Below are 22,975 nucleotides of genomic sequence, written 5' to 3' on the forward strand. Positions count from 1 at the left end.
ATGGTCATACTTCTAGGTAGTGTACCAAGACGAAGTGGCTAATGGTTAGGCATCAGGTGTGTGTAGTATGCTATGGTTATGAATGTGTAAACTATTTTTTTGTTGTGCTTTTGTTTTATGCACTTGGTTACATATCGTAGGTAAGGGTTCCATAACAGCACAGTCCAGGAGACAGGGTGTTTCCAAGCAGTGGGCAAGCAGTTGTTAGTTAAACAGAAAGCACAGTTCTCACTGGATAATGCGAAGACAAAGAGGGCATTCCTGGCCACGATGAGTCTACTAGTATCAAACATAGGCCTTAATTTGAGGAAAAAATTCCTGAGGATGTATGTTTGGAGCACAGCATTGCTTAGTAGTGAAACATGGACTGTGGGAAAACCTGAGCAGAAGAGAATCACAGCATTTGAGATGTGGTGCTAAACAAGAACGTTGAAAATTAGGTGGACCGAAAAGGTAAGAAATGGGGAGGTTCTACGCAGGTTTGGTGAGGAAAGGAATATACAGAAAACACTGACAAGAAGAAGGGACAGGATGGTAGGACATCTTTTAAAAGATCACTGACTAACTTCTGTGGTACTAGGGGCAGCTGTACAGGGTAAAAACTGTAGAGGAAGACAGAGATTGGAATATATCCAACAAATAATTGAAGATAAAAGTTGCAAGTGCTACTTTGAGATAAGAGTTTGGCACAGGAGAGGAATTCATGGCAGGCTGCATCTAACCAATCAGGAGACTGGTAAAATAAATAAAAATAATAATAAAAAAGTGAAGATGTATAAGTGACTGACAGCTAGGAATAAAAAGGAGGTATTGTCCATGGCAGCAAGTCCTTTAACAGATTAAGCTGTCACCAAATTGATTACTTTCTTTTCTGGTAAGTCAATCATATGATGTCTTTCTCGGATGACCTGGAAGCAGCAGCAAAGGTTGGCAGTTGAGAAAACAGATAGCTACTGCAAGCAGCAAGATTAAGGTTGACAGGAGAAGCAAAAGCTTTTTTGAGAAGTACAAAAAGTTTAAAAATGCACACACATTTGAGGAGCTGAACCAGAGCATGCAGTAACACTATAAAATAAATAAATAAATAGAATTTAATTAAATACAGATTAGCATGAGGTTTTCCCATGAGCAATTACATGAATATGAAGAAACACAATGAGACAATGGAATGTTTTGTTGACAGAATATGGAAAGTTAATGTACAAACTTACAAGCGGGGAGGGGGGGGGGGGAGCTGCCACTTGACATGTCTAGGACAGTTCAGACAGGTACCCCAAAAGACCTGTACACTGCTGTCAGGTTGGCTACAGAGTCAGAGAAGATTATGTAGCGAAAGGGGTGTGCAATAAGTGAGGTGCGTTTTCTGTTGACATAAGGTGCTATAGGTGTGGATTATTAGGGCATGTCTCAGAGTGTATTGTGTTGTGTGATTGGACACTGGCAACAAGACTGTAGAAGTAACAGAGTAGGTTAGGGGGAAATAGACAAGTTTTAAAGGCAAATGGAAATCCGAAGTCCTCCAAGCAGCATTCCCATTAAATTCGTATGCTACAGATACATATGCAGAGGTGTAGTGTGGTGTAGCAGGAATTGTTGGGGGCAAGAAACATCAATTTCTGTTGGACACAGGAGCATACATATCTGTGGCAAGTCTGGACCTAGTAAGAAGAAAGTAATTAAATCAACTGCACTATACTTTGTGCGGGGTGGGAGACTGTGATGTTAAATCAGTAGGTTCAATGGTATTAAATTTTCACGTTGAGTAGAGCAATTTAAGCAATGTGTGGAAGTAGTGACTCATGTGAGCAAAGGTTACTGTGCAATCCTGGGATTAGACTTTCCGTTCAAACATCATGTCAAATTCGATCTTCAGCAACATGCAGTATAACTTAGAGGGCAATGTTCCGTCTAGGGAACCTGTCGCCTACAGAGAAACGTTGCAAGGTTCATCTGTCTTAATAGATAGACTGGGTAAACTGTGGACAAAAACACTAACATGTCATATAATGCTGGGAGGCACCAGAACATTGCTTTGGGTGACTGTGGAAATGGTGCTGCATGTTGACATGTTATGTATGGTGGAGACACTAGAGAAACACGATGCACTGAATGCATCATCTTGTTTTCTGTGGAGAAGCATTGAATGCATACAGAAAAGAGATGGTGGAAGAGTGGTACCCATCAATTTAGATAATTTTGAGACTGGTGATGGAAGCTGAACAAGTGTAGTTAATTCAGACATCCCAGATGAGGATGACTGGAACACATCATGTGTGAGCCATGGTCATAAGCAAACTGCCACTAGTACTGCATTACTTATGAAAGTAGAGCATCTAAAGGAAGCAGAGAAGATATAAATGGGAAAGTTGTTGCTAGAATTCAAGGATCTATGTAATCCTCTGGGCACATTGCTAGCAATACCCACAATCCAACACAGAATTCCAACTGTATATAGAAAACCATATTTTACACCTCGACATTTACAGCCAATTACGGAGGATTTCATTAACCACCAACTACTGATGAAATAATACATGAGGTGGGGGGGGGGGGGGGCAACTGTCATAGCCATACCCTAACAATCATCAGATGGTTGAAAAATATGTAGTTGCTGTTGTGACTATCAACATCTAAATAGCACAACATTACAGAGACCATCAATAAATTGGCACAGTGCCAGTACTTCTCTAAAACACAATGGTTAAAGGAAGTTTCCAAAAGATTATGTGCTGCACATCTCACATGAAGCACCAAGGTTTGTTATTTGGGGCATTAAATCAATCGAGATGGGATGAAGACGGATACATGCAGTACGAGATTTTCCAGTTCCTAAAACAAGCAAGGAGTTTCAATTGGTTTTGGGGTTGGTAAATTATTACAGAAGATTCATGAATGGGTTCATGTGTGTTGCCTGGCCACTTACACAACTGCGAATGACGAGTGAAATTCAAATGGGCAAAAGAGTATCGAGCCATATTTGGGGGGTTGAATGCTTTATGTCAATTCTGGTGCTGATTTTTTTCAGACTATGAGAAAGAGTTCGCACGATCATGTGACAATTCCAGTCACGCACTGTGGTGTGTTTTGAGCCAGCTGATAGATGGCAAAGAGTATCCTGTGGCTTGTCCTTCATGGCAGTTAAACAACATGAAAAGGGATTACTCCACAACAGAGAAGGAAACACTGAGTGTAATATACAGGATTAGGTCTATTTGATGCAACTTCTATGGCAAGAAGTTCGAGGCAGTACCCAATCGTGCAGCAGTGAAGTGGTTGTGGGGTTGAAGGACCCTTCAAGCAGATCCAAAAGGTGGGCACTGAGACTAAGTGAGTTTGACTATGTAGTTATTCGTACACTGGGCAAGAGACACGTGCACACAGGCATCCGGACAGACAAAGCAGGAAGGTTATGGCAGGGCGAGTACTGGCTCAACGTCTTGCAGAGTGTCAGACAGTGCAAGCTGCTGTTGCTGAATGCAGTCTGTACAATACACAGCTGTGGTTCACTGTGCACAACACCTTTCATGTAGATCAACTAAGTTGGTACAACGCATGATAGCAACTGCTAAGCTGAGAGAAGAGGTGCTGAAGGAAGTACACGGCCTCATGCAACCTGGGCAAGGGGGTCCGATGGTGACAAATTGAAGGGTTGTGGAGTGTGGAAAACAAGGAAAGATGACACAGACCAGTACATAAAAAATTGTGTACCCCGTGTCTAATGAGGCAACAGAAAATACCTCCACAGAGGTTAGGAGAGGCAACCAAACCATTTGAAATGACAGGAATGGATAGTCTATGACCTTTTAACTGGACTCCAGCTGGAAACTGTTATATTTTTAATGATTATTGACCATTTCTTGATGTACATGGGAATTATCAACATTCCTAGTCAACAAGCATTTACAGTGGTGCAGGCCACAGTGAGCAACTGGTTGCTGAAGTTTGATGTCTCTGAAACAATTATCATAGACCAAGATAGTAATTTTATGTCGGATTTGATGAAGCAATTGAAAACTAAGAACTAGCCTGTTGCCCCTGCAAGCTAATGGTAGAACAGAACACTTGCATTGTATGAGTGGTAGAAAGTTGAGTTACTACATCAACTCCCAACATAATGTTTGGGATACTTACTTGTCATTTGTCATAGCAGCATACAGATACAAAGTTCACACTAGCATGGGGGCTATCCCCCCTATGGGATAGTATATAGAACAATGACGCCTTTATTGTTTGAAGTAATCCAACAACAAATCGGGAAGGATGGGGAGCCATTTAAAATTTTTGCCAAGACACTAACAGCGGTATGGAAATGTGTACAGAGGACAAACACAAAGGCGCTGGAACAACAGGAAGAGGTCAGAAAATGAATGAGGAAGTTATCACATTATGGAGCAGGATGAAGGAGTGATGTTATTGAGCCCAAATATCCCAAAGGGTAAAACAAAAAAACTATTACAAGGTACCACAGGTCATACCAATTAATAAAAACAATGTCACTGGTAAATGTCAAGCTTCAATTGCCATGCAGAATTATCAGACTTCATGTTGGATGCCTACGGCACTTCACGGCACCCCAGATGCATTGCTGGAAGTGTCGGCATTGACCACTAAGAGAAGGGCTACAGGAAATAAGAAAGGTGAGCACAAGGATCTTGCACCACCCATGCACAAGACACTGTACGAGTTGAGACTGAGGAAGTACGAATGAATATCTTGGTCTCACAGTTAGCGAACGTAGAATGTAAAGTTAGGTTAGATTGTAATGTTAGTCAAAGTGTTTTGCTTGTATTGGTACTGAGGGACGGCATATGATCACTCCACAACCACATTTCATTGTTATAAGGGCTGTGGGGGATAATCTTTCTTTTTTTGCCATAGCTGCTACTGTTTAATGTCTGGGGTGTCTTGTCTGTATACTCAAGGAACTGTGTTGGCAGATGGCAGTTCTTTCAAAGGGAAGAAGAAAAGTAACTGCAGCTTCCTTTTTTTTCAGGTTGCCATATGCAAGAGATGATGATTGGGGAAGCCTAATTATAACAGTGCTTCATCTCCCACCAAGGGTGGAGTGGAAGCACTGCGGTATCACGTGTTGCACCAAAGAGTACTCTGGTCAGCATCATGACAAAATTTGTTGCCCAACATTAGCTTTGAATCAACTGTATGCTAAGTTTAAATTACAACATGGTTGTAATGTAAATTTGTTTTTCTATGTTCTAATTGACATGTGTACTATGTTGTAGTGAAAGGAGAGCTGAGAGCAGTGTGAATTGATGCAGAGACAAAGAATCACATGCAGAAGCTCCATGGCACTAGAAGAACAGACGAGCAGAAGCTGGCCACTGCATTAAGCACAAAAGAACAGTTACAACAATATGCCTATTCTTCAAGTACTAATAGCTGTTCACTTGTCAAAGTTTAATAGTTCCTATTGCTTTTTAACATGGGCTAAATGGACATAGCATATCTGAGATCTGCACGGGACAGTATCTGATGTACAAACTGATCAGTTCATTTTGAGGTCCAAGAGGGCCAGTAGATACTTACCATCCAGCTTGGATCTTTGCTAAGACAATCAATCATCTTACAGAACTGTCCTAAAGCAGTAACAGTGAGTCAAAATACTGAATGGGCATGTATTACTTGATCCTGTCCTTTAAGGAAGGTGGATTACAGTTAATAATTACATGGTACCAAAGATATGAACCTTAGTGGGACTAAGATTGAATTCGATATACAATCAGGCAGGTTCTCAATGTAGCATTTGGTTCTAATAATTTAATGTGATAGTGAAATGATATTGACTACTTGTTGATTCATAGAGGTATTGTAAATGTTTAAAAGGGATCACATCCACAGTGAGTGGACTATGCCTTTTAGTAGGTTGGAGACTACTGTGGCTTGCAATGGGTGCTCAGAGCAGACTCGATCGCAAGATATTGCTGATGATTGGTGCAACCGATCCTGTCTGATTTAAAATTTTGCTTACAGATATTCTGCCCATATAAGAATAAAGATTGAGAACTGGACCTGTTAGATTCTTAGTGTATTACTGGAACCATTAAGTATTTGACCAACAAAGCTATTAGTTTAATCACTGAATAAAGTTCCCTTCACTGCTGCAACCATTTACTGCGGTAAGCATAATGTTAAAACCCAATGCCTAAAGTGCTGAAGATTTCATTACTATAATTGTAATTAGAAGTCAAGCGGTGGTGGCATACGATAATTATTTTTATTTATGCGGGGGCCCAGAGTAGGATTGGGGATACACAGAAGCTCGACGTCAGCAAACTGTATACAAATAAAAATAGCGACCAATGAAATCCACCTTCATTTAACATCAAACAAAGTTTATTCTGATATTTTGTAGTTAGCTCTGTAGCTGATTTTGATGAAGAAGAAATTTTATAAAAATAAAAAATGGTAATAATAATAATAATAATAATAATAATAATTAATTACCAAAAAGCTTTTGATAGTGTACCCCACTCATGGTTACTACAAATATTGGAAATATACAAAGTGGATCCTAAATTGATACAGTTCCTAAACATAGTAATGAAAAATTGGAAAACCACACTTAATATCCAAACAAATTCAAATAATATCACATCACAACCAATACAGATTAAGCGTGGAATATACCAAGGAGACTCATTAAGTCCTTTCAGGTTCTGCCTTGCCCTGAACCCACTATCCAACATGCTAAATAATACAAATTATGGATACAATATTACTGGAACATACCCACACAAAATCACACATTTGCTATACATGGATGATCTAAAACTACTGGCAGCAACAAATCAACAACTCAACCAATTACTAAAAATAACAGAAGTATTCAGCAATGATATAAATATGGCTTTTGGAACAGACAAATGTAAGAAAAATAGCATAGTCAAGGGAAAACACACTAAACAAGAAGATTACATACTGGATAACCACAGCGACTGCATAGAAGCGATGGAAAAAACAGATGCCTATAAATATCTAGGATACAGACAAAAAATAGGAATAGATAATACAAATATTAAAGAAGAACTAAAAGAAAAATACAGTCAAAGACTAACAAAAATACTGAAAACAGAATTGAAAGCAAGAAACAAGACAAAAGTTATAAATACTTATGCTATACCAATATTGACCTACTCATTTGGAGTAGTGAAATGGAGTAACACAGACCTAGAAGCGCTCAATACACTTACACGATCACAATGCCGCAAATACAGAATACATCACATACATTCAGCAACAGAAAGATTCACATTAAGCAGAAAGGAAGGAGGAAGGGGATTTATCGACATAAAAAACCTGCATTATGGACAGGTAGACAATTTAAGAAAATTCTTTATAGAACGAGCAGAAACTAGCAAAATACACAAAGCAATCACTCATATAAATACTTCGGCTACACCACTGCAATTTCATAACCACTTCTACAACCCTTTAGATCACATAACATCAACAGACACGAAGAAAATAAATTGGAAAAAGAAAACACTACATGGCAAGCACCCGTATCATCTAACACAGCCACACATCGATCAAGACGCATCCAACACATGGCTAAGAAAAGGCAATATATACAGTGAGACAGAAGGATTCATGATTGCAATAAAGGATCAAACAATAAACACCAGATATTACAGCAAGCATATTATTAAAGATCCCAATACCACAACAGATAAATGCAGACTTTGCAAACAACAAACAGAAACAGTAGATCACATCACAAGCGGATGTACAATACTGGCAAATACAGAATACCCCAGAAGACATGACAATGTAGCAAAAATAATACATCAACAGCTTGCCTTACAACATAAACTTATAAAACAACACGTTCCCACATACAAGTATGCACCACAAAGTGTACTGGAGAATGATGAATTCAAATTATACTGGAACAGAACCATTATAACAGATAAAACAACACCACATAACAAACCTGACATCATACTCACCAATAAAAAGAAGAAATTAACACAACTAATCGAAATGTCCATACCCAATACAACAAATATACAAAAGAAAACAGGAGAAAAAATTGAAAAATACATCCAACTGGCTGAGGAAGTCAAGGACATGTGGCATCAGGATAAAGTTGACATTATACCAATTATACTATCAACTACAGGAGTCATACCACACAATATCCACCAGCACATCAATGCAATACAGCTACATCCAAACTTATATATAGAACTACAGAAATCTGTAATTATTGATACATGTTCAATTACCCGAAAGTTCCTAAATGTAACATAACACATACCATACAGTTAAAATGAAGTGACGCTTGATCAAGGTCCGCGTCACTTTCCATTTATAACCAGACTTAACGTCTGAGAAAGTAAAGAAATAATAATAATAATAATAATAATAATAATATAATATGTATATATGAAGGGATTCATCTACCTCTACATCTGCATGGATACTCTGCAAATCACATTTAAGTGCCTGGCAGAGGGTTCATCGAACCACCTTCACAAATCTCTACTATTCCAATCTTGTATAGCGTGCGGAAAGAACGAACACCTATATCTTGCCTTATGAGCTCTGATTTCCCTTATTTTATTGCAGTGATCATTTCTCCCTATGTAGGTTGGTGTCAACAAAATATTTTCGCATTCGGAGGAGAAAGTTGGTGATCGGAATTTCGTGAGAAGATTCTGTCGGAATGAAAAACGCCTTTTTTTAATAATGTACAGCCCAAATCCTGTATCATTTCTGTAACACTCCGATAATACAAAACATGCTGCCCTTCTTTGAACTTTTTCGATGTACTCCGTCAGTCCTATCTGGTAAGGATCCCATACCGCGCAGAAGTATTCTAAAAGTGGATGGACAAGTGTAGTGCAGGCAGTCTCCTCAGTAGATCTGTTACATTTTCTAAGTGTCCTCCCAATAAAACACAGTCTTTGGTTAGCCTGCCCCACAACATTTTCTGTGTGTTCCTTCCAATTTATGTTGTTCGTAATTGTAATAGCTAGGTATTTAGTTGAATTTAAGGCTTTTAGATTAGACTGATTTATTGTGCAACTGAAGTTTAACAATTTCCTTTTAGCACTCATGTGGATGACCTCACACTTTTCGTTATTTAGGATTAACTGTCAATTTTCGCACCATTCAGGTATCTTTCCTAAATCATTTTACAATTTGTTTTGATCTTCTGACGACTTCATTAGTCAATAAATGACAGTGTCATCTGCAAACAACCTAAGACGGCTGCTCAGATTGTCTCCCAAATCATTTATATAGATAAGGAACAGCAAAGGGACTATAACACTACCATGGGCAACGCCAGAAATCACTTCTGTTTAACTAAATGACTTTCTGTTAATTATTATGAACTGTGACCTCTCTGACAGGAAATCACAAATCCAGTCACATAACTGAGACGAAGTTCCATAAGCACGCAATTTCACTACAAGCCGCTTGTGTGGTACAGCATCAAAAGCTTTCCGGAAATCCAAAAATATGGAATCGATCTGAAATCCCTTGTTTATAGCACTCAACACTTCATGTGAATAAATAGTTGTGTTTCACCGGAACGATGTTTTCTAAACCCATGTCGTCTGTGTGTCAATACACAGTTTTCTTCAAGGTAATTTATAATGTTTGAACACAATATTTGTTACAAAATCCTGCTGCATATCAATGGTAATGATATGGGCCTATAATTTAGTGGATTACTCCTACTAACTTTCTTGAATATTGGTGTGACCTGTGCAACTTTCCAGTCTTTGGGTACGGTTCTTTCATCCAGCGAACGGTTGTATACGACTGTTAAATATGGAGCTAATGCATCAGTGTACTCTGAAAGGAACCTAATTGGTATACAGTCTGGACCAGAAGACTTGCTTTTATTAAGTGATTTAAGTTGCTTCACTATTCTTCGTTACTCATGTTGGCAGCTGTTCTCGATTCGAACTCTGGAATATTTACTTCATCTTCTTTTGTGAAGGCATTTCGGAAGGCTGTGTTTAGTAACTCTGCTTTGGCAGTACTGTCTTTGATAGTATCTCCATTGCTATTGTGCAGAGAAGGCATTGCTTGTTTCTTGCCACTAACATACTTCACATACGACCAGAATCTCTTGGATTTTCTGCCAGGTTTCGAGACAAAGTTTCGTTGTGGAAACTGTTATATGCATCTTGCATTGAAGTCCGTGCTAAATTTTGAGCTTCTGTAAAAGATCACCAATCTTGGGGATATTGCATCTGTTTAAATTTGGCATGTTTGTATAGTTGTTTCTGCAATAGCATCCTAACCCATTTTATGTACCAAGGAGGATCAGCTCCGTCTTTTGTTAATTTATTTGGTATAAATCTCTCAATTTCTGCTGATACTATTTCTCTGAATTCAAGCCACATCTGGTTTACACTTATATTATTAATTTGGAATCTACGACAATTTACAATTGTTATACCAATGGTTCCTGTACCTATGTTCCTCCTGTGTTTGGCCAGCACACTTTGTGACTGAAGCCCTTCTTGTGTTTTCCCGAGACCCTCTAACCTATAAAAAACTGCCCAGTCCACGCCACATAGCCCCTGCTACCCATGTAGCCACCTCCTGCGTATAGGAAGGTGTCATGTGAATTTTTATCTGCTTTTTTGAATAGATATATTTTTTGCTTATTTTTGGAGGATTTTGGGATTACAATATTCAATCTCACTATGATAACCCAGTGTTCACTAATCCCTGTATCAGTTTTGATGCTCGTTATTAACTCAGGATTTTTTGTTGCTAAGAGGTCAAGTGTGTTTTCACTACCGTTTACTATTCGCGTGTGCTCATGAACTAACTGTTCAAAATAATTTTCAGAGAATGCGTTTAGCATGATTTTGGATGATATTTTATGCATACCTCTGGAATTAAACATGTATTTTTGCCAACATATCGAAGGTAAATTAAAGTCACCACCAACTATTATCGTATGAGTTGGGTACGTGTTTGAAATCAAACTCAAGTTTTCTTTGAACCTTTCAGCAACTCTATCATCTGAATTGGGATGTCAGTAAAAGGATCCTATTATTATTTTATTCCAGTTGCCAACAATGACCTTTGCCCATGCTAACTCACAGGAAGTATCTACTTCAATTTTGCGACAAGTTAAACTACTTCTAACAGCAACAAACACGCCACCGCCAACTGTGTCTAGCCTACCCTTTCGGAACACAGTTGGGTTCTTTGCAAAAATTTCAGCTGAGCTTATATCTGGCTTCAGCCAGCTTTCAGTGCCTATAACGATTTGAGCATCAGTGCTTTCTATTAGCATTTGGAGCTCTGGTACTTCCCCAACACATCTACGACAATTTACAATTGTTATACCAATGGTTCCTGTATCTATGTTCCTCCTGTGTTTGGCCAGCACACTTTGTGACTGAAGCCCTTCTTGTGTTTTCCCGAGACCCTCTAACCTAAAAAAACTGCCCAGTCCACGCCACATAGCCCCTGCTACCCATGTAGCCACCTCCTGCGTATAGTGGACACCTGACCTATTCAGCAGAACCCGAAACCCAACCACCCTTTGGCGCAAGTCGAGGAATCTGCAGCCTACACGGTCGCAGAACCATCTCAGCCTCTGATTCAGACCCTCCACTCAGCTCTGTACCAGAGGTCTGCAAACGGTCCTGTGCTCTTCATGGTATCTGGGAGGACCCTTTCCACATCTGGAATGACTCCACCCGGTATGCACATGGAGTGCACATTGGTTTTCTTTCCCTTCTTGTCAGCCAAGTCCCTAAGGGACCCTATAACGCACCTAACATTGGAGCTCCCAACTACCAATAACCCCTCCCTCTGAGACTGCCTGGACCTTGCAGGCTGAGTGGTTTCCTCTGAAACAGGACAGGCGACAGCATCTGGCTCAGCGACAGTGTCTGCCACAGACAGCACCTGGAATCTGTTTGTTAGACAAACCAGGGAGGCCTTATGTGCGGGGTCAACTTCAGTGTGAGCAGTAACTGGGTTGGCCACTGGTGAGGACTGATCGGAGGACTCGGACGTGCTGGACGTCCACTGGATCCCCACGGCCGGCCCACAACAGTGGCGCCCATCCACTGCAGCCTCAAGATATGTAACTGAAGCAATCAGAGCCTCAAGCTGAGACCGAAGTGTCACCAACTCAGCTCACATCCGCACACAACAATCGCAGTCCCTGTTCATACTAAAGACCGTGGAAAACTAACTACGCAGATAAACGGACTATCGGCACGTGCTGCACATCTCTACTGTGGACCCTGATGAAAATGCAGGAACTGTGTGTAATAATATGCAGAGATTCAAAAACCTAACTACCAAAGCACTCAGGTGAAGCTAAATAATTTGCCCCTGATTAGGAACTTTTAATATGTCACAAAATTGGTTTACTTTCCGACGCAAACGAAAACGCAAGAACTGTGGCTATAGATATTAAATTTACACGCAGAAACACAAGAAACTAAACTATTAAAGCACACAGATGACATAATAAAATTTGCTCCTGGTTAGGAACTTGTAAATGTCACAAAAGTGGTTACTTCCCTGTTGCTGCATCTGTCTCGGTCGGCTACTACTGCCTGACTGACTGCCTGACTCAATTATTGAAAATAAATTGCTACATACAACTTATGTCATATATATAGATGTATAAACTGGTAACTAGCAGCATTAACTTCACAAATAGATTGTTGTTGTTGCTGCTGTTGTAATCTGTATTACAAAGACAGGTTTGATACAGCTCTCCATGTTACTCTAGCCTGTGCAGGCCTCTTCATCTCCAAATAACTATTGCAACTTACATCCTTCTGAATCTGTTACCGTAGTCATCTCTTGGTCTCCCTCTCCATGAATTTTACCCCAACACTTTCCTCCAACACTAAACTGCTGATCCCTTGATGTCTCAGAATGTGTCCTACCAACCAATTCCTTCTTCTAGTCAGGTTGTGCCACAAATTCCTATTCTCCCCAATTCTGTTTGGTACCTCCTTGTTACTTATGTGATCCACCCTGCTAATCCCCAATATTCTTCTGTAGTATGTTTCAAAAGCTTCTATTCTCTTCTGATCTAAATTGTTTATCATCCATGTTTCACATCCATCATGGCTATGCTCCACATACACTTTCAGGAAAGATTTTGTAACATTTAAAGCTATATTCAATGTTAACAAACTTTTCTTCTTCAGAAACACTTTCCTTGCATTTTACATACCCTCTACTTCAGCCATCATCATTTATTTTGGTTCCCAAATAGCAAAACCCATCAACAACTTTCAGAGTCTCATTTCCTAACCTCATTCCTTCAGCATAATCTGATTTAATTAGACTACATCCCATTATCCTTGTTGTGCTTTTTTTATATTCACCTTATATTCTCCTTTCTGGACACAGTCCATTCTGTTCAACAGCTGTTCCAAGTCCTTTGCTGTCTCTGACAGAATTGCAATGTCATTAGTAATCCTCAAAGTTTTTGTATGAATGCATGGTGTCTGTTCTTTCGGAAATGTCCAAAAGAACAGACACTTCATAGAATCTGTACCTGTGATACGTGTTATGTAAAATGAAAGTGAAGGAAGTGAAAAGAAAGGAAACTTTCATTTCTACACCAAATTTTCTTTTGGTCTCGTTTACTGCTTGCTCAGTGTACAGTTTGAATAACATCAGGGATAAGCTACAACCCTGTCTCACTCCCTGCTCAAATAAGTATGTAATTAATATTAATAGGAAAATTCAGAGATACTAGTATTTGTTCAGTGCTGTATAAAGTGATATGCTCGGTTGGTTATAGAGAGACTGACCATTTACTGAACTATTAACTGAAGTCCACTAGACTGAGAATTTATAGTTGATGGTACATTTTATACCATCTTTATACACTACTTAGACTGGCCAGATACACAAGTCAAGTTAGTCTGCCTATATATGATAGTTCAATGTACAGGCAATCCTGCAAGTTAACAGGATCATAATTAACAGTAATATGACAAGCTTTGGTGATGTGTACATTTATGAGTACACATACAGATAGAAATTATGTACTGGAAAGATGGGCACAATAACAATTGACCTCACAGTATATCTTCTGCACAGTACAATCAGTAGTTGGAAAGTGGTGTACAATTTACAAGGCAAGAGGATGTTGTTCTCGCCAGTCACCAATGGATGATGAGACCATAATTTAATCCATGGGAGATAGGGAATAATGTGAGGAGGTTGGAGGATATGTTTTGAAAGTTAGAGGAAAAAGGTGTGTTCAGAGAAGGGTGGAGGAAATACAGCAAATTGCATATGTCCTAGAAATGGTTATGGGGCAAATGCAGCAAGCAGTTGATATACAAGGTATGTGAGGAAATTAATGAGACTCATTTTTTATCTATCAAAGTTTTTATCAAAATATGTCGGTCACATTCTTTCGAATGTTATCCAGGGTCCAAAATGATGTCCTTTGAAGACATTTTTTTTCAATTTTGGGAAGAGAAAAAAGTCTCAAGGACTCAGGTCAGGTGAACAGGGAGGTTGTGGAACAACAGGAATGCCTTTTGAGCTCAAAAATTCCATGATGGAAGCGGCCATGTGATATGGGGCGCTGTCATGATGCAGCATCCACTTCTCAGCAATGTCTAGTCTCACTCAATTGACCCTTTTCCTGAGCCTCTTAAGGACATCTTTGTAAAACACTTGATTCACAGTTTGTCCTGGAGGGACAAATTCTTCACAGATGACACCCCTACTGTCAAAAAAGCAAATCAGCATTGTTTTGGTCTTTGATTTGCTCACTCAGCTGTTTTCAGTCGAGGAGATGTCTCAGTGTGCCACTTCTCACTTTGCTGCTTTGTCTCAGGATCGTACTCAAAAATCCTGGATTCATCACCTCTACATCTACATCTACATCTACATCTACATCCATACTCCACAAGCCACCTGACAGTGTGTGGTGGAGGGTACCTTGAGTATCTCTATTGGTTCTCCCTTCTATTCCAGTCTCGTATTGTTTGTGGAAAGAAAGATTGTCGGTATGCCTCTTTGTGGGCTCTAATCTCTCTGATTTTATCCTCATGGTCTCTTTGTGAGATATACGTAGGAGGGAGCAATATACTGCTTGACTCCTCGGTGAAGGTATGTTCTCGAAACTTCAACAAAAGCCCGTACCGAACTACTGAGCGTCTCTCTTGCAGAGTCTTCCACTGGAGTTTATCTATCATCTCCGTAAAGCTTTTGCAATTACTAAATGATCCTGTAATGAAGCGTGCTGCTCTCCGTTGGATCCTCTCTCTCTCTTCTATCAACCCTATCTAGTATGGATCCCACATCAGTGAGCAGTATTCAAGCAGTGGGTGAACAAGTGTACTGTAACCTACTTCCTTTGTTTTCAGACTGCATTTGCTTAGGATTCTTCCAATGAATCTCAGTCTGGCATCTGCTTTTCCGACGATTAATTTTATATGGTCATTCCATTTTAAATCACTCCTAATGCCTACTCCCAGATAATTTATGGAATTAACTGTTTGAAGTTGCTATATTATAGCTAAATGATAAAGGATGTTTCTTTCTATGTATTCGCAGCACAATTCATTGCAGATCCTTCTGCATTTCAGTACAATTTTCCATTGTTAAAACCTCTCGATATACTACAGCATCATCTGCAAAAAGCCTCAGTGAACTTCCGATGTTATCCACAAGGTCATTTATATATATTGTGAATAGCAACAGTCCTACGACACTCCCCTGCAGCACACCTGAAATCACTCTTACTTCGGAAGACTTCTCTCCATTGAGAATGACATGCTGCGTTCTGTTATCCAGGAACTCTTCAATCCAATCACACAATTGGTCTGATAGTCCATATGCTCTTACTTTGTTCATTAAACGACTGTGGGGAACTGTATCAAATGCCTTGCAGAAGCTGAGAAACACGGCATCTACCTGGGAACCCATGTCTATGGCCCTCTGAGTCTCATGAACAAATAGCGCGAGCTGGGTTTCACACTATCGTCTTTTTCAAAACCCATGCTGATTCCTACAGAGTAGATTTCTAGTCTCCAGAAAAGTCATTATACTCAAAAATAATACGTGTTCCAAAATTCTACAACTGATCGATGTTAGAGATATAGGTCTACAGTTCTGCACATCTGTTTGACGTCCCTTCTTGAAAATGGTGATGACCTGTGCCCTTTTCCAATCTTTTGGAATGCTACGCTCTTCTAGAGACCTACGGTACACCCCTGCAAGAAGGGGGCAAGTTCCTTCGCGTACTCTGTGTGAAATCGAACTGGTATCCCATCAGGTTCAGCAGCCTTTCCTCTTTTGAGCGATTTTAATAGTTTTTCTATCCCTCTGTCATCTATTTCGATATCTACCATTTTGTCATCTGTATGACAATCTAGAGGAGGAACTACAGTGCAGTCTCCCTCTGTGAAACAGCTTTGGAAAAAGACATTTAGTATTTCGGTCTTTAGTCTGTCATCCTCTGCTTCAGTACCATTTTGGTCACAGAGTGTCTGGACATTTTGTTTTGATCCATCTACCGCTTTGACATATGACCAAAATTTCTTAGGATTTTCTGCCAAGTCAGTATACAGAACTTTACTTTCAAATTCATTGAACGCCTCTCACATAGCCCTCCTCACACTACATTTCGCTTTGTGTAATTTTTGTTTGACTGCAAGGCTTTGGCTATGTTTATGTTTGCTGTGAAGTTCCATTTGCTTCCGTAGCAGTTTTCTAACTCAGTTGTGGCTCTTTTCCATCTCTTACGATCTTGCTTGGCCCATACTGTACGATGGTTTTGAACTTTGTCCACTGATCCTCAACACTATCTGTACTTGAGACAAAACTTTTGTGTTGAGCCATCAAGTGCTCTGAAATCTGCTTTTTGTCACTTTTGCTAAAAGGAAAAAATCTTCCTACCTTTTTTAATATTTCTATTTACGGCTGAAATCACTGATGCTGTAACCACTTTATGATCACTGATTCCCTGTTCTGCGTTACCTGTTTCAAATAGTTCGGGTCTATTAGTCATCAGAAGGTCTAATATGTTATCGCCACGAGTCAGTTCTCTGTTTAACTGCTCAAGATAGCTTTCAGATAAGGCACTTTAAAAAATTTCACTGGATTCATTGCCCCTGCCACCTGTTATAACTGTTTGAGTCTCCCAGTCTATATCTGCTCAATTAAAATCTCCACCCAAAACTATAACATGGTTGGGAAATCTACTTGAAATATTTTCCAAATTTTCCTTCAAGTGTTCTGCCACAACAGCTGCTGAGCCAGGGGGCCTATAGAGACATCCAATTACCATGTTTGAGCCTGCTTTAACCATGACCTTCACCCAAATTATTTCTCATTTTGGATCTCTGTCAATTTCCTTCGATAGTATTGCACTTTTTATTGCTATAAACATGTCTTCCCCTTCACTGTCCAGCCTGTCTCTACGGTATACATTCCAATCTGAGTTTAGAATTTCATTACTGTTTACATCTGGTTTCAGCCAACTTTCTGTCCCTAGTACTATGTGGGCATTATGACCGTTTATTAATGAGAGCAGTTCTGGGACCTTTCTATAGACGCTCCTGCAGTTTACTATTACCACATTAATATTGCCATTCCCTGTTGCGTTTTGCCTACTGCTACCTTGTCGCGTCTCAGGAGGCGTCTTGTCGGGCCTAGAAAAGGAATTCTCTAGCCTAAAAAAACCCAAATGTGCACTCCACAAGTACTCTGCTACCCTTGTAACCGCTTCCTGCGTGTAGTGCACATCTGACCTATTCAGGGGGACCCTACATTTCTCCACCTGATAGCGGAGGTTGAGAAATTTGCATGCCATATCTTTGCAGAATCGTCTGAGCCTCTGGTTTAAGCCATTAATCATGTGGTGCACAGTCAGCTGAGCCTAACATGACTAGTGCTGGCACAGTACCTGGCTGGCTTATGAAAGGTGCAGGTAAAAAAAGGAGACGTATTTCTGATTGCAGAAGACAGTGGTAGGCACACAGTAATGACAGCAGAGAAACTCCAGCAATGTCAGAGCGAAAGATTATGACAGGTCCAACCTGGATAAGGCACACTGCCACTGACATATGTGAGGTTCAGTTGTTTCTGAGCAAAACGAATGATCAGGAATGTTCATGAGACATTCTGGAACTGCAACCCCACTTAATAAATGCAGAGCAGCATAGGATCTACTCTGTGTATAATGCAACAGTGTTGGTAGTAAATTGCTACGAGAGGGGGAGATCCACAGCTACAAAGTCATTGTAATTACTTGGGGGTGGATTGTTAATCAATTGGAAATCTGCAATATAACAAGGCCAACATTTCATCTTCCAACCAATGTTATGGGTACCAGCAGGATGAACATAATACAATCACAATTGTGCTCACCAAACAAACTGCGAGGGGTGCAAGTTTGACCTGCCTCAATCGTAGACTAGAACCAGACCTCATCCTCTCCCTGAATCAACTCTTAGCAACGTCAGTGGGGCCTATTTCTGTTGAATGGATATTTCTGCATGTGCAGCAGCACAGGGAGAAATAGCATTGCGTGACCACGACCATGAATATCACGGTATACGGCATCATACCAGCTCTGACTCTGTTCAGTGCAGCCTTCATCTATCTTAGGCAGAGAGCAGCTCACTCACATGACTCTCCGGTACACCAACCACCGGTAGACTGGATTACCAATTATGGGTAATGTAACAAAAGAGATTGTTATTTTACATGAGCATTTAATGTAAATAATGATAAGGAATATATTTTCTAGTATTTACAATGTTTTGCAGACTCCTTACTTGTGCAGCAGAGCACTGATGTGAGTGAGTGCACAGTACCCGTAATTGATTTTTTGTGTGATGGGAAATGGCACATTGGAGAAGTGCCAATACTAGCAGCTGCATTCTTCTGTTGTGTAATTTTACAAGCTGTCTATTTGGCCAATGTACTGTTAAATAGTTGTGAAAAAGAGTGGGAAATTGATAATACTATTCTATTAATTATAATGGAGATTTCAGAAGGGTTACTATATACATGTAAAAGGAAAGCCAATATGATTTTCATACATTAAATTCACAGCCACTGAACCCTGTGGTTCAAGCTGACTAGTATATATGGAGGAACTGATGATATTGTACACTGTTGTTAATGTATGTTGAGTCTCTGCAGATCTATCAAAGGCAGAGAACCGGAGGTTGTGTCTACCAAAGACAGGAGGTATGTAGTGTTGCCACAATTTCTACGGCACTACTATGAAAATATTAACTCTGTCACAAAAGTCATGAGAAGCCTTACAAGCTGGCTGGAGCCAAAATCTCATCATGGCAGTTGCAATAATTGGCCTGTCTTTGCACTGCGAGCCAAGCCAGGCTGAGGATCGCAATACTCATGACACAACGAAAAGACAGGGCTATTGCGGCACTGGCTGTTTGGTTCCTACACCTTCGAGTGATGGAACTTAGTTATACCGTAAGGGGTCAAAAGTGGCACATACACGCAACAATTGAGCGTCTAATCATCATAAATAACATTCATTTCCAGCAAAAGTTGTTCCAGCATGTCAGCATCATCCTTGAAGAGACACCTACACAAGGCAGTGAGAAATATGGTTCTGCAAGCAGCCACCACAAGTTTGGGCTTCCTCTACCATTAGCTGGACTGCAGGTTCTAAGACATCCTTGGACTTGACAACATTCCACTGGTGACCTGCCTTCCGGCTCACTCTGGCCACTGCAGACTTCTGGCATGGAGGACAGCCATTCAGGACCAGGGCAGTGTAGGCACTCACCCTCCTATGCTGGAGCAGGCATTCTTGTGCCGTGCACCTTCACTGATAAGGGTAAGTTCCACTCTGAGGGATGACAAGCCCTGAAAGAATGACAATAGGTCTCCGCACCACCAGTACACCTCGCCGCAAGCTGCCGTGCCGTGCGTAGCCTGAGGCCTCATCACTCCACCATGTGCTGTCCTCACCATGTGCCAAAGGAGAGGGAGGGGAGATGCTAACACAAAGCAGCACTTAACCATGTACCAAAGGAGAGGGTGGGGAGGGGGCGGGGGGGGGGGGGGGGTTGCTACCAGAAAGCAGTCCTACAAGTATAGTTGCTTGAGACTGAATAAAATGTTTGACTGTTGATGCTGTTTTCCTGTGTTACCAATGGCCAACCTTGCCACCATAGAGACCATCCACTCTGGGCCACTAAAATGAGAGGAGTGCAGAAAGATGAGAATGGGAGCCACAGGTGCAAGAAGGGGTGCTGGAGCCACAGGTGCAAGAAGGGACATAGAGAAGAGAAAACGAGGCCTAGAACAGTGAAAATGGAGCAAAAGAGGGGTTCAGAGGAGTGAAAATGGGTTCAGAGGAGCAATAAAGGGATCCAGAGGAGCGATACAGAGATCTAGATGAGTGATAAATGGACCCAAAGGAGGGGGGAAGAGGAAATCAGATGAGCAAAAAAGAGAGCTGGAAGAGTGAAATAGGGGGCCCAAAGAGTGAAATAGGGGGCCCAAAGAGTGAAATAGGGGGCCCAAAGAGAGAATCAGGGGGTTGGAGGGCTGAAAAGTGGGTTCAAAAAAACAATAAGTGAAGTAGTACGACTGAGAAAGGGGGCCATCAGTGGGGAGTGGGGCAAAGGGATGAAGATCAAGAAGGGGGGGCTGCAAGATCGAAAAAGTGGCCAGATCAAAGGGGAGGGGGGGGGGGGGGCTGGAGGATCAAAAAGGGGGGCCAGAAGATCCAGAAGAGTGGCCAGAGGATCGAGAAGAGTGGCCAGAGGATCGAGAAGACTGGCCAGAGGATCGGGGGGGGGGGGGGGGGGGGCTGAAGGATCAAGAATGGAGGATGAGTGGGAATTTTATACTACCACCTCTCATCATCTTGCCGGGCATATACTATTCACGATTTTTTAACACCACTAGGGTTTGAATCATGTATCTTTTAGTCGGGTACCAGCTACAAAGGAAAAGGTTTCTTAACTGGGTATATTTAATTCAAACAGAAACGAGATACAATATATTGTTTAAGTGTTTTCCCTTTTACATTGCTCACAACAGAATAAGATTATCAGGCTTGAATAACTTAAAAGAAAAACATGAACTGTTTGCTAATATGAACAACTGCTTGTGTTAATTGAATTCATTTTCTGTATTCTAAACCACACACAAAAAGTGACTGCAGTGCCTTTTGATTTTAGGTGACTACACTACACTGCAGAAATACACATAACTTTAAGCAGCATTTTAGCAAATTTGTGATAAATCAATTGTGTGAAGAAATTATTACAGTTGTAAACATTTAATTTCTGACAATAGTTTCTCAAGATACACTTTCTCACATCCAGATCATTACTATCATAATTATTACTATCATAATTATTACTATAAATATAATTGTACTCTTCAAATAGTTCACAATTAATGCCCATCCCTGTCTCTATCTCGATATCCTGAAATGTTACTGATCAGACACAATATAAAAGGTCTCGCTTGAAATGAGGTAACTGTCTTGTATCTTTCCACATGCATGGATGTCAGTATGGTAGTATAGACAAAATGTAACTGACATTTACAAATAGGAAACAAGGATAGGAAAGTAGAATAAAGCTGCACATGATCCCACATGGCAAAACATTAGCACTTGAGATGACACTGAAGAACTTATAGGTAAATACTGCTTCAGTGAGAATACATATCATAAAAATGTAGCAAAACAAAAAGCTATAAAAACATGCAAAAGTATGCCTTACCACTGTGATAAAATGTTGCCTGGTTGACCTGAAGGCAAACATATCCTAAGCCAGTCTTTCCTCGATACCCAGAAACAGAAAACATATTGCCATCTTCAAAATGAATTTCCAACTCCCCATGCTGTCCAGGAATAACATTCCCTGAGGAATCCTGTAAAGGCACAGAGCAAATGTTTATAAAGTCAGTTAATAAGTGGCATTTATATGTTTATAAACCAAAGCTCTACTTGTATACAGCTTTTAAATAATAGAAACCCAGATAAGGTCTAACTCAATATTGTCATGTAAATTAATCATTGTTATGAATGCTACACTAGGTAAAGATGTATCTACAAAAGGGATAATAGACTTAAATAGATAGTTCAAGTGACAGCTTTCGTGTGCACCTACCAATCATTTATTTGAGGCAAGCATGATTCTAAATCATGTGAAAGCAAGTTTCTACATCTACACCTGTACATTGTAAATCACTGTCAGCTGCATAGCGTACGGTACATTTTGGCGTACTCTGTACTAAATCTTCTTCTCATTTCACGTGAGGGTGGGGCACAGAAAGAATGACTGCTTGCATGCCTCTGTTGCTTACCTAATTCTGCTTGTACAATCACTATGGAATAAATACATAAGGGCTGAAGACTGTTAGCAGTTGAAAGATGGTTCTTAAAGTTACCTAAGCAAGTTCTCAAGAGTTGTATGACATCTTTATTTAGTGTTTGACCAGTTAACATTTTTCGACTCTTTTGCTAAAAGTTTATTAACAACACAAACACTGAAGGCTCAGTATATGTTGTAAAATATGAATATGCTGTTGTTCTGGGACTGGTTTGATATAGCTCTCCTCACTTCTCTCTACTGTGAAAGCCTCTTCACCAATTTAACCTATGGCATTTGAACCTGCTTACTGTATTCATGCCTTGACCTTCTCTGTAATTTTTACACCTCACACTTGCTTCCCTTCCAGTCTGACTTTTCCTCGAGGCCTCAGAATCTAACCTACCAATCACTTCCTTCTTTTACTCATGTTATGGCATAAATGTCTTTTTTCCCCAATTTGATTCAGCACCTTTTCATTATTTATTCGATCTACTCATCTAATCTTCGACATTCATATGCAGCATCACATTTCAAAAGTTTCCATTCTCTTTGAGTTTAAATTGTTTTTTGTAAATGTTTCACTACCATACACGGCTAAACGCAACACATTACCTTCAGAAAGGGTTTCCTAACACCAAACTTTTTTTTCCAAT

The 22,975-nt window shown here is 40.2% G+C and overlaps 1 protein-coding gene across 1 annotated transcript in view; it reads right to left on the minus strand.

Annotated features, from left to right (window-relative positions):
* Positions 1-22,975, minus strand: part of LOC126482334 (autophagy-related protein 2 homolog A) — a 485,244-nt gene that overhangs the window by 226,617 nt on the left and 235,652 nt on the right. Inside the window, exon 21 of the mRNA XM_050106397.1 lies at positions 21,729-21,879. Coding sequence (XP_049962354.1) covers positions 21,729-21,879 — 151 coding nt within the window. The remainder of the gene's footprint in view (positions 1-21,728; positions 21,880-22,975) is intronic.

This window comes from Schistocerca serialis, chromosome 5, assembly GCF_023864345.2.
Source record: "Schistocerca serialis cubense isolate TAMUIC-IGC-003099 chromosome 5, iqSchSeri2.2, whole genome shotgun sequence".
Taxonomy (NCBI): domain Eukaryota; kingdom Metazoa; phylum Arthropoda; class Insecta; order Orthoptera; family Acrididae; genus Schistocerca; species Schistocerca serialis.